At 53.8% G+C, this 15,165-nt stretch overlaps 1 protein-coding gene across 2 annotated transcripts in view; it reads left to right on the top strand.

The window, feature by feature from the left end:
- Positions 1-15,165, top strand: part of ACVR2B (activin A receptor type 2B) — a 33,005-nt gene continuing 17,840 nt past the window's right edge. The window contains exons 1-2 of one of the 2 annotated variants that reach the window (XM_060180421.1): positions 1-143; positions 14,392-14,599. In XM_060180421.1, the coding sequence (XP_060036404.1) occupies positions 92-143; positions 14,392-14,599 (260 nt within the window). In that variant the 5' untranslated portion in view covers positions 1-91. The remainder of the gene's footprint in view (positions 144-14,391; positions 14,600-15,165) is intronic. The other variant, XM_007517194.3, reaches the window with a different exon arrangement.

Below are 15,165 nucleotides of genomic sequence, written 5' to 3'. Positions count from 1 at the left end.
GGGGACGAGGCCGAGGAGCCGCGGGAAGGCGAGCGCAGCCCCCCGGGCCCTGCCCGGCGGCTCCGGTGTCCGAGGGGCGGCGCCGCGGAACATGACGGCGCCCTGGGCGGCCCTCGCCCTCCTCTGGGGATCGCTGTGCGCGGGTGAGGACGGGCGCGGGGGATTGCGCGGGGGATTGCGCGGGGCTCACCCACAGCTGCCTGCGGCCTTCTCGCCGCGCCCGGGGGCTGCACGGGGTGCACCGAGATCCCCGCCCGCCCATCTCGGGGCGCGGGCTTGTTTGCGTGCGGGGGCCGCGGGGCGCGGGGCTGGGAGACCGGTAGGGGAGCCCGGCGCAGAGGAGGTGGCGGCGCGCGCGGGAGCGGCGGTGGGGCCGGGCCGGCGACACTCCGCGGGCGTGTGTGTGTTGCAACCTGGAGGTCGGTGTGTGTGTGTGTGTGTGTCTGTGTGCGCGCGCGCGATCCCCACCTCCCGAGCTCCCCTGCACCCCACGAGGAGCCGCGTCGGCTTCCACCTGCTCGGGGCCCCGGAGCCGCTTTGTTTTGGGCGCCTGGAAAGACGGAGACGTGGAGCGAGAAGGAAAAGCCAACAGGTCCCTCCTGCCTGGCCCGGGGCGCACCGGGAGCGCTTTCCCCGCCTGTCCCCCGTAAGGCTCCAGCGCCCACTCCCGTCCCCTAAGCGGTTCCGGCGGCGCTCCTCCTCGGGTGCGCGCGGGGATGGACCCCATGCTCGGCCTCGCCCAGCCGGGCGGCCCTGGAGGGCCGGGGAGTTGCACCGCGGAGCTCCCGGAGAAGCTCGGGGGGCCAGGCGGCCGGGACGCGGTGGCCCAGGCCCCGGGTCCAGCGCGTCTTTGTTCCCAGCCCCCATTACACATGCAGCGCGGGTCCTGCCCGCCCCGGAGCCTGGGAAACCCGCGCGGGGCGGGGCGCGCAGGGGCGGGGCGGGATCCCCGCGCGGCTGCAGGGGTGGGGACTGGGATCACCCTCCACTCCCACCCGGGCTCCCCTCCCTCTGGCTCGTGGGCACCTGGCGCGCTGCGAGGGGGCGGCATGCATCTTTTGGAGCCATTTCCATTGTGTTAGATGGCAAAGTCGTGGTATTGTTGAACTTGTGCCTTTCTCTGCTTTTCCTCTTCAAAGACCATTTTTTTTTTTTTCTTCCCCTCCCGAGAATGAGCTCTGAAGTGAAAGCAGGGTGTAGGTGTAGCGGGAAGGCAGCCGGCAGCCTGCTCGGCTTTCTTCTGAATCCCTCCTGGGTGTGCTGGGGATCTAAGTCTGGCCTTGATAGCCTTACCTTCCTCTCTGGTTGGCATCTGGAAGAAGTGCATTTCCTGACTCTCAGCCATCCCCTTCGGTTCAGGCAGCTGTTGGCAGCTGGAGTCCAGAGACCTGTCTTCCTGCCTGGGAGGAATATGGGGGGGTGGTGGGGGTGGTAGGGTCTCAGGGTTTCTTGTCACACCAGTCAGACCTGTTGGGAAGCTTGGGAAGCCTTGTCCCTGGGCCCAGGTGGGGTAGAGCTGGCCTTCCTTTGCCTTGGGCTTCAGGGGCGTCCTTCCTTCAGGTTCTGTGTTGGATGTTTAGAATGAGGCCCCACCCCCATGGCACACAGGAGGAAGTCTGAGTAACACTGAGCAACGGGGTGAACTAACATTTTCTGGTAGTCATGCCAGTAAAAAGAAAAAAGAAGCCCTGTGTCTAGTCTTCTTGGGCTGCTATAACAAACTATCATAGATTGAGTAACTCAAATAGCAGACTTCATTTTGTCACTCTTGGAAATTGGAAGCCCGGGATCAGGGTGCGGGCTTAGCAGGGTTCTTGGGAGGACCTTCTTTCTGGGTTGCAGGTGACTGACTGCCTTCTGTGTCCTCCTATGTCTTCCTCCTGATGTTGACGGGGAGAGAGGGCTTAGTCTCATCCACTTCCAATAACTGTCACGAGGACCCCACTCTCATGACCCAGTCTGTCTCCACATCATCCTGTTGGGTGTCAGGACATTATAAATGGGTTTGTGTGGAAATAAAAAAGTGAGATAAGCTTTCATGATGTAGTTTAACCTACTATATACACAGTAATTATTTCAACATATAATTGATATTAAGACAGGCATTTTAACTTCTTTTTTTTCTTTTTCTAAAAAATTTCTTTATCACCTTTATTTATTGGCTAGAGACAGCCAGGAATCAAGAGGGTGATGGAGAAGGGGAGAGACAAGAGATACCTGCAGCACTGCTTCACCACTTGCAAAGTTTTCTCCCTACAGGTGGGGACTGGGGGCTCGAACCCGGGTCCTTACTCATTGTAATACGTATGTTCAACCAGGTGCGCCACTACCCGGCCCCTTATTTTCTCTTTTAAGAGAACCAGAGCATCATTCTAGCACATGGGATGTTGGGATCGGACTGGGAACATCATGCTTGAGAGCTGGAGGCTTTCTCCACTGCGCCACCTTCTGGGCCTCTTCAGTCTCTTAACAGTGCGGCATATATTGAGCATCTCATTTCAGATCTCCTCTTGTCCCACCAGGATGTTATCACTTGTACCTTTGGCTACTGTGTGAGATGATGCAAGCCCAGGAGAGAAGGGCAGGACTTAAGGACCCCAGGGGAGAGGTCCTCATCTATGCCATGGCCCTGGCATCCCTCTTGTGAAAGCCCTAGAGGCAGGAAGTTACAAATGAGAGAATGTGAGTGTGATCACAGCACGAACTGTGCATGTACACTCCGTGTGCACTGGCCCAGACCCTGCGGCACCCTCGGCTGTACTTCTGAAGCCCTGACCGCTCTGTCATGTTTATCGAACTGTTCTGAGTGGCATCTTTTGTCCTGGGGGTGGTGGTGCACTGGACTTATACCCACCTTGCTGCCTCTCTTTACCCTGCTCTAGCTACTGCATACATCTTCTTCTTTGTATTGGCTATTCTTTTTTTTTTAATTAATTTATTTTCCCTTTTGTTGCTCTTTTTGTTTTTTATTGTTTTAGTTATTGTTGATTTTGATGTCGTCATTGTTGTTGGGTAGGGCAGAGAGAAATAGAGAGAGGAGGGGAAGACAGAGAGGGGGAGAGAAAGATAGACACCTGCAGACCTGCTTCACCGCCTGTGAATCGACCCCCCTGCAGGTGGGGAGCTGAGGGCTCGAACCAGGATCTTTAAGCTGGTCCTTGCGCTTTGCGCCACCTGCGCTTAACCCCCTGTGCTACTACCCAACTCCCTGTATTGGCTATTCTTGACCCTTCCCAGGGCTCAGATTCTTTTCTTCTTTTTTAATTTAATTATGAATGGCAAGTCCATTGGATAAGAGGGGTACAATTCCACCACCAGAATTTTCCATCCCACCATCTCCACTGGAAGCTTTCCTATTCTTTATCTCTCTGGGAGCATGGACCCAGGATCATTATGGGGTGCAGAAGGTGGAAGGTCTGGCATCTGTAACTGCTTCTCTGGACAACCCTGAATGCCTACCCATTCAGCCCTGTATTTGGAGCTCAGGGTAGTGCAAGCTGGTACTAAGGGGCTTCAAGTCCTACGCAAGATTCAGTTACAGATTCCAGTCTGTTCCAAGAACTGGGATCTGAGGTCTTGGGTAGGGGTTGGCTGGTCTGGGCAGTACTTCTGAGAATGAATGGCCAACCATCAGGCAGGGTTCGTGCAAGGTGGGGCTCAGTCTGAGACAGGGTTTCTCAGCCTTGACACTTGGGACAGTTTGGACCAAATGACTTGTGCATGGGAGCGGCCAGGGGGTGGGGAGTGTTGTCTTACATCCTGTACTGTTAGCATCTCTGGCCTCTAGCCTCAGCACACCACCCAATGTCTCCAGATGTTATGCGTTGCAGTGGGGCTGTGAGGTCACCAGAGGTGGAGGACTCTGCTTTAGAATCTTCTCACCTCTTCATCCTCCCAGCAGCCCCTGCTTGGGAGCTCGGAGTCTCCCCCCACGTGTAGGTGACCGACTCTGTCAAAGTGAAACCTGCGCAGCCAGTGAAAGTTCGCTTTGACATGAGTGGTTTGCCTGTACGCTGGCCACCGAGGAGAATCCTGGCGTCCTTGAGTTTTCCCAGAAGAGGTTCGCATTTCAGGGAGGCGGTGATTGTGGGTGGCCGGGCAGCCTGCCTGCCCGTACCCGCCCACCCTCCTCTGACCGCCACCCCGCCTGGAGCCTTGTGCCCCTGAGGCTCCCTCCCACATGCAGGCGCAAGATGTCCGGAATCGCCTGTTGCCAGGGCCTCTGTGCCCACCTGGCAGCCCCCGGCTGCTCACCTGGTTGCCGTGGCCACTGAGGCCGTCTGTGTAGTGTCTGCCTGAGGAGCATGGCAGGGCTAGGTGCAGGCATGCACTTTCCCCTCCGTGGGCCAGCTTCCTGGCGCCCCAAGGAGCCCCTGCGACTATGGGCTTGGAACTCTGAAGTCGTCGATGCCAGGGCTGGGGGACAGCCTACCCCCAAAGGTATTAGTACATTTCTCTTGCCCTCGTCTCAGGGAATTAGCTGGGGCCAGCCAGGTTTCCGGGGCTGGGGAGGTATTGTGGGCAGAGCCATGGATGCAGGTGCCGGCACTGCCGGCCCTGGCTGATGGGGTTGATCTCTGGGCATCTGTTTGCTGGGCTTGGCAGCCTGGCAGCCTCTGTGTTTGTGCTCTGCTCCTCCCCTGACCTGTTGGGGCGCTTCAAGGGAGGGCTCCTCTCAGATCTTGAACTTGGCAGGATACAGCTTGTACTCTGAACTGATTACAAGTTGCCTGGGCTCTTAGGGTGGGAGGAACCCGTCGTAGAAGCTTCATCCTCCAGGTACTTACTGCTCATTACTGGTACCCTAGTTCCTGCTGGGTTTTACCAGAGAGAACTTTATTACCATCTTACAATCTCCTTTCCCTCCCCTGCCATTCTGTCACGGCCTCTTTGTTCTAAACTAGATGTTCCCTCCTTGTTTGGTGTCTCACTTTTGGTCTGCCTTTCTCACAGTTACGTGGCACCTAAGGGCTTGGGCTGCTTTTCTCACAGTTCCATTGCACCAGCTCCTTATGATCTTGGGGGTTCTTCTCCCAGAACCCAACTGGTGGGGCGGGGGGGGCATAGCTCTTGGTTTTCTGAGTTTTCCCAGTGATGGGTTTGGAAAACCAGCTGCTACTGTTGGCTTGTTTGCTCAGGGGTCGGGTCCTGCCCAGCATCAGCCACGACTTCCAGCCTTTGCACATTCCCGTGCTTTGCCCTGGTTATTCCCGCCTTGTTGCCCCCCCCCCCCAGGGCCTGGCAATCCTAGCTGTGTTCCTGGTTCATGGCCATGTGATCCCTGATATCAGGGGTTGGGAAGGATCCCCCCCCCCCCCCCCGTGTGTGGCCTTCTTTTCTCTCAGGTGACCTTGTCCAGGGGTCTGGCCTGCCACGGGAACCTGCTTCCTGGGAGGGAGCTGAGGTGTTCTGTGAGGTGAGCGCCTGCTCTTGTTTGCAAGTCCTCCCCTGCCAACCATTTCAGTTCCACTCTGGGAGCAAGGAGGCTAAAATTAGTGCTGGGGCAGGAAAAGGAAGGCTGCTTGGAAACCCAAGCCCTTGGCTGCAGCCTGGAGCCTGCTTCCTGGGGTCTGTGGCCTGGCGTTTTGGAAGATGTGCCCAGACCAGCTGTTGTCTGTCCATCTGAGCAGAGGGAGGGGCAGCACCCAGTGAGAACAAGAGACTGATTGGAAGCTGACTGTCTTCAGTATTCATGCCAGTCGGGCTTTTCCCCGCCTCTGGCTTGTGTAGTGGTGCACAGTGTTTCCAGGTGTGAGGATAATGTCTTTTAAGGTCCAGTGTCATGGACACCCCTGCTCCCCTCCCCCCATCACCCTCCATTCAAAGACTGTGTGTGAATTTTCAGAGTCCTGGACTGGTAGTCACGGGCTAAGAAAGCTTTACTTTATGTGCTTTCAGGGAATGTTTTTTTCACATTTTACTAATTAGTTTTTACGAGTGTGCTCCTCAGCTCTGGCTTGCGGTGGTGTGGGGGATTCAAGGAATGGTGTTCTTCTTGAACTTGCCATTTCCTTGAGTTGCTCACAGGCAAGAGAGGATAGGGTCTCACTTGAAACTGCAGACCTGGTGGAGCAGTGCCTTGTGCTGTCACCGCCCCCCAGCTTGATGGCTCTCCATTATTCCTAAAACAGAAACAAACTAGGGTCTCCTGTAGCACTTCTGTCCCCAGTCTGAGTCCTCTCCAGAAGTCCTGAGTAACCTTGGGCTAGTGTATATACTTCTAGACATTTTCCTGTACATCTATGACAGAACTTAGGCAAACTTGTTTTTTTTTTTTTTAATTATTCATTTACTCCCTTTTGTTGCCCTTGTTTTGTTGTAGTTGTTATTGATGTCGTCGTTGGATAGGACAGAGAGAAATGGAGAGAGGAGGGGAAGACTGGGAGAGAAAGATAGATACCTGCAGACCTGCTTCACTGCCTGTGAAGTGATGCCCCTGGGGAGCTGGGGGCTCGAACTGGGATCCTTATGCGGGTCCTTGTGCTTTGTATCACCGGCGCTTAACCACTGCGCTACTGCCCGACCCCCCCTCTTTTTTTTTAAACCCCAAGTGGTATCACTCTGTTTTGGATGTTTATTTGGAAGTGTAACCTGTGTATAGAATAATGTGGTTACTAGAAGTAATACTTTGGTGTATTTTCACAAAATCAGAATGCCCACAGAATCAACATTAGGCCAAGAGTATAGCATTTCCGAGCCCCTGCCTAGTCCCCTCACCAAGTCCCCGCCTGCTCCCTAGCCCTATGTAGCCCTAGTCCCTCAGTATGGCCACAATCCTCACTTCTGAGGTTGTTTTGTGCCTTATGGGGAAGGAATCATACAGAATGACCTTTTCCCACCATGCTTGCGGCTTGGGTCTGTGTTACTGTGTGTTATGCCCTTTTAAACTCGGGGATATTGGCAATCTTTTTTTTCCCCTTGGTGCCAGGGATGGAGCCCAGGTCCTCCCCATATATGCTCAGAATGCATTTTACTGCTGAGTTCCAGCCATGACCCTGGCAGTCCTTTTCATACCTGTGGGCCTATTGCAGTCTTTCAGAATAACTGTGTAAGATTTAAAGTTTGGATATAGAATATACTTTCTGTAGTCTCCTATTGAAAGGCCTTTTAGAATACATACAACTTTGTGCAGATTGTTCTACTTCCCTTTTTAGAAATGTTTTATGTATTTATTTCTCATGAGTGAGGGAAAGTCAAAGCATCATTTTGGCACATGCAGTGCCAAGGATCAAACTCGGGACCCCATGCCTGCAAGTCTAGTGCTCTGCCCACCACACCACCTCCCAGTCCGCTATGGAGATTGTTCCTCAAAGATAGCTGACCAGAAAAATGCTTCCTGGGTCATGGGGGACACACACACACACACACACACACACACACACACACACACACTCTCTCTCTCTCTCTCTCTCTCTCTCTCTCTATCTATATATATATATTCCCTTTTATTGCCCTTTTTTATTGTTGTAGTTATTATTGCTCTTGTTATTGATGTCATTGTTGGATAGGACAGAGAGAAATGGAGAGAGAAGGGGAAGACAGAGGGGGAGAGAAAGATAGATACCTGCAGACCTGCTTCACCACCTGTGAAGTGACTCCCCTACAGGTGGGGAGCCTGGGGTCAAACCAGGATCCTTTCGCTGGTCCTTGCGCTTTGTGCCATATGCGCTTAACTTGCTGCGCTACCACCTGACTCCGTATATTTTAATTTTTAATAGTTACTGAAAATGACTATACTTATTTTGGGAGACCACCCCAGATGGCCGTGGTCTGGAGCGGCCCCCTGTGAGCATCTTCTCTCCAGAAATGCAAGACTCCAGAGGTTGGCATGGGTCCATTTCACAGAGGGATCCGTGCTGACAGGTGGCAGTGGACTAGCCAGGACGTACCGGTCTGGACCTGGGACGAGTATGCGTGTGCATGCCTGGGTGTTCACTGTCACGCCCCATGTCATGCTCCCCCTCAGCAGAGGCTAAGTCACCTGCTGCAGGTGTGAGGAGCTGCGGCCGGCCCAGTGTGCTTGTCCAGACCTTAGTCCTGTAGGAGTCTGAGTTTGCATGTGGTGTTAATGCTGGCAGGGAATATGGTGAAACCTCTAGAAGGATGATTCCAGATCCTGGGGAGAGACCCCTCCCGACAGGAGGAACTCCGGCGAGCTCCCATTCCTCAGAGTGTGCAGAGTGTGTGCTTTGTCCCGTCGCACAGCCCTCAGGCATGGCGGGGGAGAGACCCGGGAGAGAGTAGCAGGTGGCTCGCTCTCCAGAGTCCGGCTTTCCTACTCCCCTAGAGCGCGCTCTCTGCTTGCTCACTGCCACTCTGCTTGCCAGGTGTGGCTTGTGAATTTAGGTGACAGAGTTTGTGCTTCTGTTTCTGGCCCCAGTGATGTCCCAGTCTGTTCTGCCACAGAGTACACTGTTAGGGTCTTGTCCCGCTAGGTGCGCCGTGACAGAACACCACAGACCAGATGGCTCACGTGGCGGGAATCAGTCTGCTCACAGTTGCAGAAGGCTCATAGGGTGCCGGCAGAGTAGTTTCAGGTGAGGTCTTTCTCCCCGCTTGCAGGGAGCTGCCTTCCTGATGTGTTCTTCATGTGACTTGTTCTCTGCGTGTGCAGATTCCAGCTGTCTTTTTCTTTTTTAACCTTCAGTATCACCTTATGGAGGAAATTGTTTTTATTTCTTTTTTTTAAATATTTTATTTTATTTATTTATTCCCTTTTGTTGCCCTTGTTGTTTTATTGTTGTAGTTATTATTGTTGTTGTCGTCGTTGTTGGATAGGACAGAGAGAAATGGAGAGAGGAGGGGAAGACAGAGAGGAGGAGAGAAAGATAGACACCTGAAGACCTGCTTCACCACCTGTGAAGGGACTCCCCTGCAGGTGGGGAGCCGGGGTTCGAACCGGGATCTTTATGCCGGTCCTTGTGCTTTGCGCCACCTGTGCTTAACCCGCTGCGCTACAGCCTGACTCCCGTTTTTATTTCTTTATTGGGGAATTAATGGTTTATAGTCCACAGTAAAACACACTAGTTTGTTCATGCGTAACATTTCTCAGTTTCCCACATAACAGTTCAAGCCCCAGCAGGTCCTTCTCTGCCATCCTGTTCCAGGACCTGAGCCCCCTGAAAAGTACACCCGAGTGTACTTTCACTTTGGTGCAGTACACCAACTCCAGTCCAAGTTCTGCTTAGTGTTTGCCCTTCTGATCTTTGTTTTTCAAGTTCGGTTTGTGAGTGGGATCATCTCATATTCATCTTTTTGTTTCTGATTCATTAACATGATTTTGAGGAAGTATTGATTAGAGGCCTGTTGTCACCTGGACTTTTTTCTTCTTATAAGAACACCAGTTGCCTCACCCATGTGATTCTAAATGCTTTCTTAAAACCCTGTTTTCAGTAGTCATGTTGGCAGTCGGAGTCAGGGGCAGTAAGGGTTGGGGATGGTACAGTGTTGTCTGTTACAGTCTGAAAGAATCAAGTTGTTTTAAAGTGGGGTCTATTTTCCTTTGAGTTAGAATTTTGAATGAAAGCTACTGTTTTTCAGGACTGTAACTTGGGGTCTATATTGTTAACACTTCCATGGGTGGTCTTTCCCAAATTGCTGACCTCAGTTGCTCTGTATGTGTAGATACATCCCCTTTGGGGATAATAAAATCCTGAAAAATCTGTTTAAAAGCTAATAAATAGGTAGTAACGAAAAAGAGAAAATAGACACCAGGAGCATTAGATTTGCCTTACACTTGAGCCTCAGAGATTGGGGGGCTGGGAGGCGGATGGGGAGATGGACTAATGGTTATGTCAGTGACTCATGCCAGAAGCTCTGAGGTCCCAGGTTCAGTCTCGAGCACCGCCAAAAGCCAGAGCTGAGCAGTGCTCTGGTCTATGTCTGTATCTTTCTCTATGTCTGGCTCTCTTTAAAATAAATAAAATATTTTTAAAAAAAGAAAGAAGTACTTGGGTAAGTTACTTTATCTCTTTGTGCCTCATACGTTCTCATAAGGTTATCATTAAGGACCGAGTAAGAGGCCAGAAAAGCACTACTTAGTGTAGTGCTTGCTATCTCTGTGTTTGGCTGACATAGGAAAAGAAAGGTTATGACAAGTGTGTCAGAGACTGGTGGCTAGAAAGAGCTGAAGCACAAAGGTAGCCTGTGGGTGGATTTGAGAACCTTCTCTTGCCACTCTTCCTGTTCCGGTTGTAGGGAAGACGGTGAAGATGCTGTTGTATCGATGATCACAGCACCTGCTTCCCAGGACTGGTCCAGGATGCCCAGTACTGCCCGGAGCTCCGGATCCTCCTCGGCGCCTGCTGTGCGCAGTGGCGTTTGTTACTGATGAACTCTCGGGCGCTGTCCGCGAGCGGCAGGGCTGGGGGAGCCCCAGGTGGGGAGCCTGGACAGTGTCCGGGATTTGGGGAGGCTTCCATCTTTCTGGACAGACTTGGGGGGTGCATGGGAAAGGAGGACACTGGCTGCCCGAGCTGGTGGGTGCACCTTGGTGTGCTGCCCTGGGCCAGCACCTCCCCCCCGACACCCACATGAGTGGGTTGGGGGACCTGCTCCCTGTGGGGAGGTTAGGGGTCGCCGTGGGGCCTCCAGGAGCTGAGGGTCGAATGCAGTGTCTGAGTATCCTGGTGTGTTGCTGCGGTCCACAGTGACTCTGGAGAGGTGAGCTGGGCTGGGCACATCCGAACCCAGAGGTCTAGGAACTAGGAAAACGTGGCCACTCGAGCACCGAACCTGGCCACAAACCCCCTGCCTCAGTCTCCCTCTGGACTGGTGAAGTAACTTACTGGAGGCTGTGGCTGCTTTGCCATGCCTGGAACACGGGGTCCAGCCTGGCCCCCCTGCTCTGATGGGCGTTCTGACATTGAGGCTCTCCCCTACCCTGCTCCATCTGAGTTGAGCCCTGACACCGCCCTTTGCCTCTTCCTCGTCTTTGAGTGACAGGTGGGACTCCAGTAAGACTCTCCCTCTCGTCCCCAGTGTGTGTGTCGAATTGGGGAAGTAGACCTGTATGTAGGTTTTCGGTGAGAGTGTGGTCGGGAGTGAGGTTTCTCTGCCCCACCTGGGCTGAGGACTTGGGGGACCCTGGGAGCTGCTTTTCCCCAGTGTGTGGTCCCCTTGAAATGTAGGCACCGCCTTCTGGGGCTGTGTGCCTGCACCAGTGCAGGCTGGCGTTGGGTTGGCTGGGCTCAGGGGTGCTACGAGCCCATTGTCCAAGTGTCTGGGGAGCATGCTCTCAGCAGAGATGCCAGGTAGCTCACACGATGGGGGTGTCATAGGTACCCTGCTCCCAGAGAAACTCAGCTTCCTTCTCTGCCAGGAGAGGCCAGCAGGCTGGGGCTTAGGGCGGTCCTCTAGTGTCTGCTGGGTGCCCTGGGCCTGACCGTGAGCTGGAGGCCCTTGTCTCCTGAAAGGTGGAGGCTGCCTTGAGTGCTGAAGCAGGGAACTGGGAAAAGGGAGGGAGTGTGGAATCCCCAGGGAGGAGGGAGGCCTCTGGCCTGTGGAGTTAGGGTGAGATGGAGAGTGGCCTGGCACTAGCAGGCCCCCAGGTCGCACAGGCTCTGAATGCTGAGCTCTCACGGCCTAAGTGAGCACAGCTGATTTGGCTGGCTGGGGCTCCTGGAGGTGGGGACTGGCTTGTATTGTGAGGGACTGACATTGGCAGCAAGGAGGGCATGGCTCTGATAGAACATTGTTCCAGCAACTCTTAGCAGGTGCTGAGTCTCTTTATAGAGTCCTAGAGTCTCCCGGTGGGGACGGAGGCATAGCTACTTAGGTAACTTGCCCAGAGTCATATAGCTAGGAAGGGTCAGAATCAAGAGTTGAACAAAATCTGGCCAACTCAGGGCTGCCTTTCCAACCCCCCACCCCTCCGTTAAGAAGGTCTGGAAAGTACACCCTGAATCTGAGATTTGGAGTCCCCAGCTCTGTCTCCAGAGAACTTCCTGTCTAACCGGTGACCTGGAGAAAAGAGCTGGGCCATCATTGCGTCACTCTGATACCTTTTGGCCTCTCACCCATGGACAGGGGAATTGTTAGTTGTTGTTTCATGGAGGGAGAAACCTCTTGAGTTTTGTAGGGCTTAGCATGCCGGCTGAGGCCAAGGCCGCCCTTCGTGTTATCTATGCCCTGCTTTTGCAGTGGCGACCTAGTTAGAAGATGACTATGTCTTTTCCTTCCTCTTCTCTTTCCCTCTACTCTCTCTCCTTGCTTGTCTGCCTACCTGCTATCCGTCCGTCCATCCATCCATCCATCCATCCATCCATCCATCCATCCATCGTGCACTACTAGAATTGGTTGTAGCATTTGAGGACAGTCCGACCTCTGCCTTCAGTGTCTTTGCAGTCTTGCAGGGGGAGCTTTCTAGTTAAAAGACAATTGTCAGGCAAATCTCTAATGCTTTCCTTAGAATTCACTGATATTTTTCACTGTTATTACTATTTATCACTGTTGTTATGATAAATTTATCATAATTTACATGCTTTCTGAATGCCTGAAATGCTCATCCAGAAAGTTCATTTAGAGGGGCTGGGCCACGTGGCACTGGATTAAGCTCACATTTTACCCTCTGCAAGGACCTGGGTTCAAGCCCCCGGCCCTCACGTGCAGGAAGGAAACTTTATAGGCAGTGAAGCAGTGCTGCAAGGGTCTGTCTGTTTGTCTGTCTGTCTGTCTCTCATTCTCCCTTCTCAATTCTCTGTTTCTCTCTAATGAGTAAATAAATAAGCAAATATCCATTGAAATACCAGGCAGTTGGTGCTGGAGGAATCGCAAAGGCCTGTTGAAACTGGGAGTTTGCCTGGTCTCCAAGGAGAGGGCAGAGCTCAAATTTGAAATGGAAAGTGCAGGGCATCTGGCAGGGAAACCTGTGCTAAGTCCCAAAGCTGAAGATCCCGTTCAAGGAACTGGCAGTGTGGTGTGACCGGGGTGGGGGTGCCCATCTTACCTGCCTGCAGTTTACGTAGAGTTTGGCCCAGGTCTCAGGTGTTGGGGCCTCCCCCAGTCTGGGGAGGGCAACTTATGTCGTGTGTGGACTGGGTGCTGTGCATGGCCAGCCTTGGGATGCCAGCCCGGGTGGCGGGCTAGGCACAGGCGGCCCATGGGCACTGTAGGCCCAGTTTGTCGCGTCAGCTTTGATCTTACCTGCCCTGTCCCCTGAGGATCTAGCCTTACACCTGAGACCTGATGGGCTGGTTGGGGGAAGTCAGCCAGACCCCTGAGCAAACTTTCTGGGGGTCCGGAGGCCCTTCCTGTGGATAGCACTATGGGGAATTCTAGCTGCCTGGGTGGTTGGGAGCCAAGTGTCAGAGTTTAGGATCCATTGGAGAAGTCATGGTGGGGCGGGGGAGATAGCATAAGGGTTATGCAAAGAGACTGTCCTGCCTGAGGTTCAATTTCCCCACACCACCTTAAGCCAGAGCTGAGCTGGGTGGTAGCACACTGGGTCGAGCGAGCGTGCGTAGTACAAAGCTCAAGTATCCTTGCAAGGTTTCCGGTTTGAACCCTGGCTCCCCACCTGCAGGGGTTCCCTTCACAAGCAGTGAAGCAAGTCTGTAGATGTTTGTCTCTCTCCCTCCCTCTCTTATCTTCCTGTCCCCTCTCAATTTCTCTCTGTCCTGTCCAATAACAAAACGGAAAAAACGACCTCTAGGAGCAGTGGATTCATAGTGCTGGCATCAAGCTCCAACTATAGCCCTGGAGGCAAGAAAATAAAAAAATCTTGGTGCATTTTTGCATAGTACAAAAATGTGGAAAAAATACCTCCTGACTTTTCTGACAACCCCACAGACGGTCAGAGCCTCCCTCCCTACGTGCTGGCATTCTGGTCTGGTGCTGGTCTGATCCCTTCTGGGCTACCCAGAGCTTTGAGTTTTGCTGCTTGTCCCTGTCCAGGTCCCTCTAAGAGACTCACTAACCACCATGGGGAGATGCAGGGATGGTTTCTGTGGTGTGTGTGTGTGAGGGGGGAGGGGGGGAGATGGGGGTGGGGATGGTGTTGGTGGGGCGCCCTGAGCAGAAGAACCTGTTGCTCCTTTATGACCTTAACTGGCTGGGCCACAGAGTCACCTGAGAGACGCAGGTGGATGCTGCTCCCCTCACACGGCTGGCTCGGGGCCAGACCCAAGAAAGCTAGCAGACCGCTTTGCTTTGCACGCCACTTTCACCACTCACACAGTAGTCGGCTGAGTGTCCATCCTGCGGCATTAGTTCTTCTGCCTCCACTCTCTTGACTGGGCCTGGTGGCAACTGACATGGGGGAGGTGGTGGTGGGGTGCTGCCTGGCACGGGGTGTTCTTTGAGGTACCGGGCGGGTGGGTGGTAGGTGACTTGGGCTCCAAGGCAGGGAGCAGGGCTTCCTGGAGTGCTAAGCAGTGCCCGATTCCCACACAGGCTCCGGGCGCGGGGAGGCAGAAACCCGGGAGTGCATCTACTACAACGCCAACTGGGAGCTGGAGCGCACCAACCAGAGCGGCCTGGAGCGCTGCGAGGGCGAGCAGGACAAGCGGCTGCACTGCTACGCCTCCTGGCGCAACAGCTCCGGCACCATCGAGCTGGTCAAGAAGGGCTGCTGGCTGGACGACTTCAACTGCTACGACAGGTGCTGCGCCCGCCGGCTGGGCGTCTGGGGTCCTCAGAGTTCTTGCCATGGCGCATCAGGGTGGGAGAGGACAAGACAGGACAGGAAAGAGGCTCTTTTTTTTTTTTTTTTTCCTCCTCCAGGGTTATTGCTGGGCTCGGTGCCTGCACCATGAATCCACCGCTCCTGGAGGCCATTTTTCCCCCCTTTTGTTGCCCTTGTTGTAGCTTCGTTGTGGTTATTATTATTGCCCTTGTTGACGCAATTCGTTGTTGGATAGGACAGAGAGAAATGGAGAGAGGAGGGGAAGACAGAGAAGGGGAGAGAAAGACAGACACCTGCAGACCTGCTTCACCGCCTGTGAAGCGACTCCCCTGCAGGTGGGGAGCCGGGGGCTCGAACCGGGATCCTTACGCCGGTTCCTGCGCTTTGCGCCACATGCGCTTAACCCACTGCGCCACCGCCCGACCCCCAGGAAAGAGGCTCTTGATAGAGCTTTGACACCCAGGGGCGGCCCCAGGGCCCAGTCCTTCTGGAGGACAGTTCTCAGTGACTGTCAGCCCCTGACTTTGGGTCCAGCCTTAGGG

Source organism: Erinaceus europaeus, chromosome 21, assembly GCF_950295315.1.
Source record: "Erinaceus europaeus chromosome 21, mEriEur2.1, whole genome shotgun sequence".
Taxonomy (NCBI): domain Eukaryota; kingdom Metazoa; phylum Chordata; class Mammalia; order Eulipotyphla; family Erinaceidae; genus Erinaceus; species Erinaceus europaeus.
This window is presented reverse-complemented; position numbering and strand designations above follow the sequence as displayed.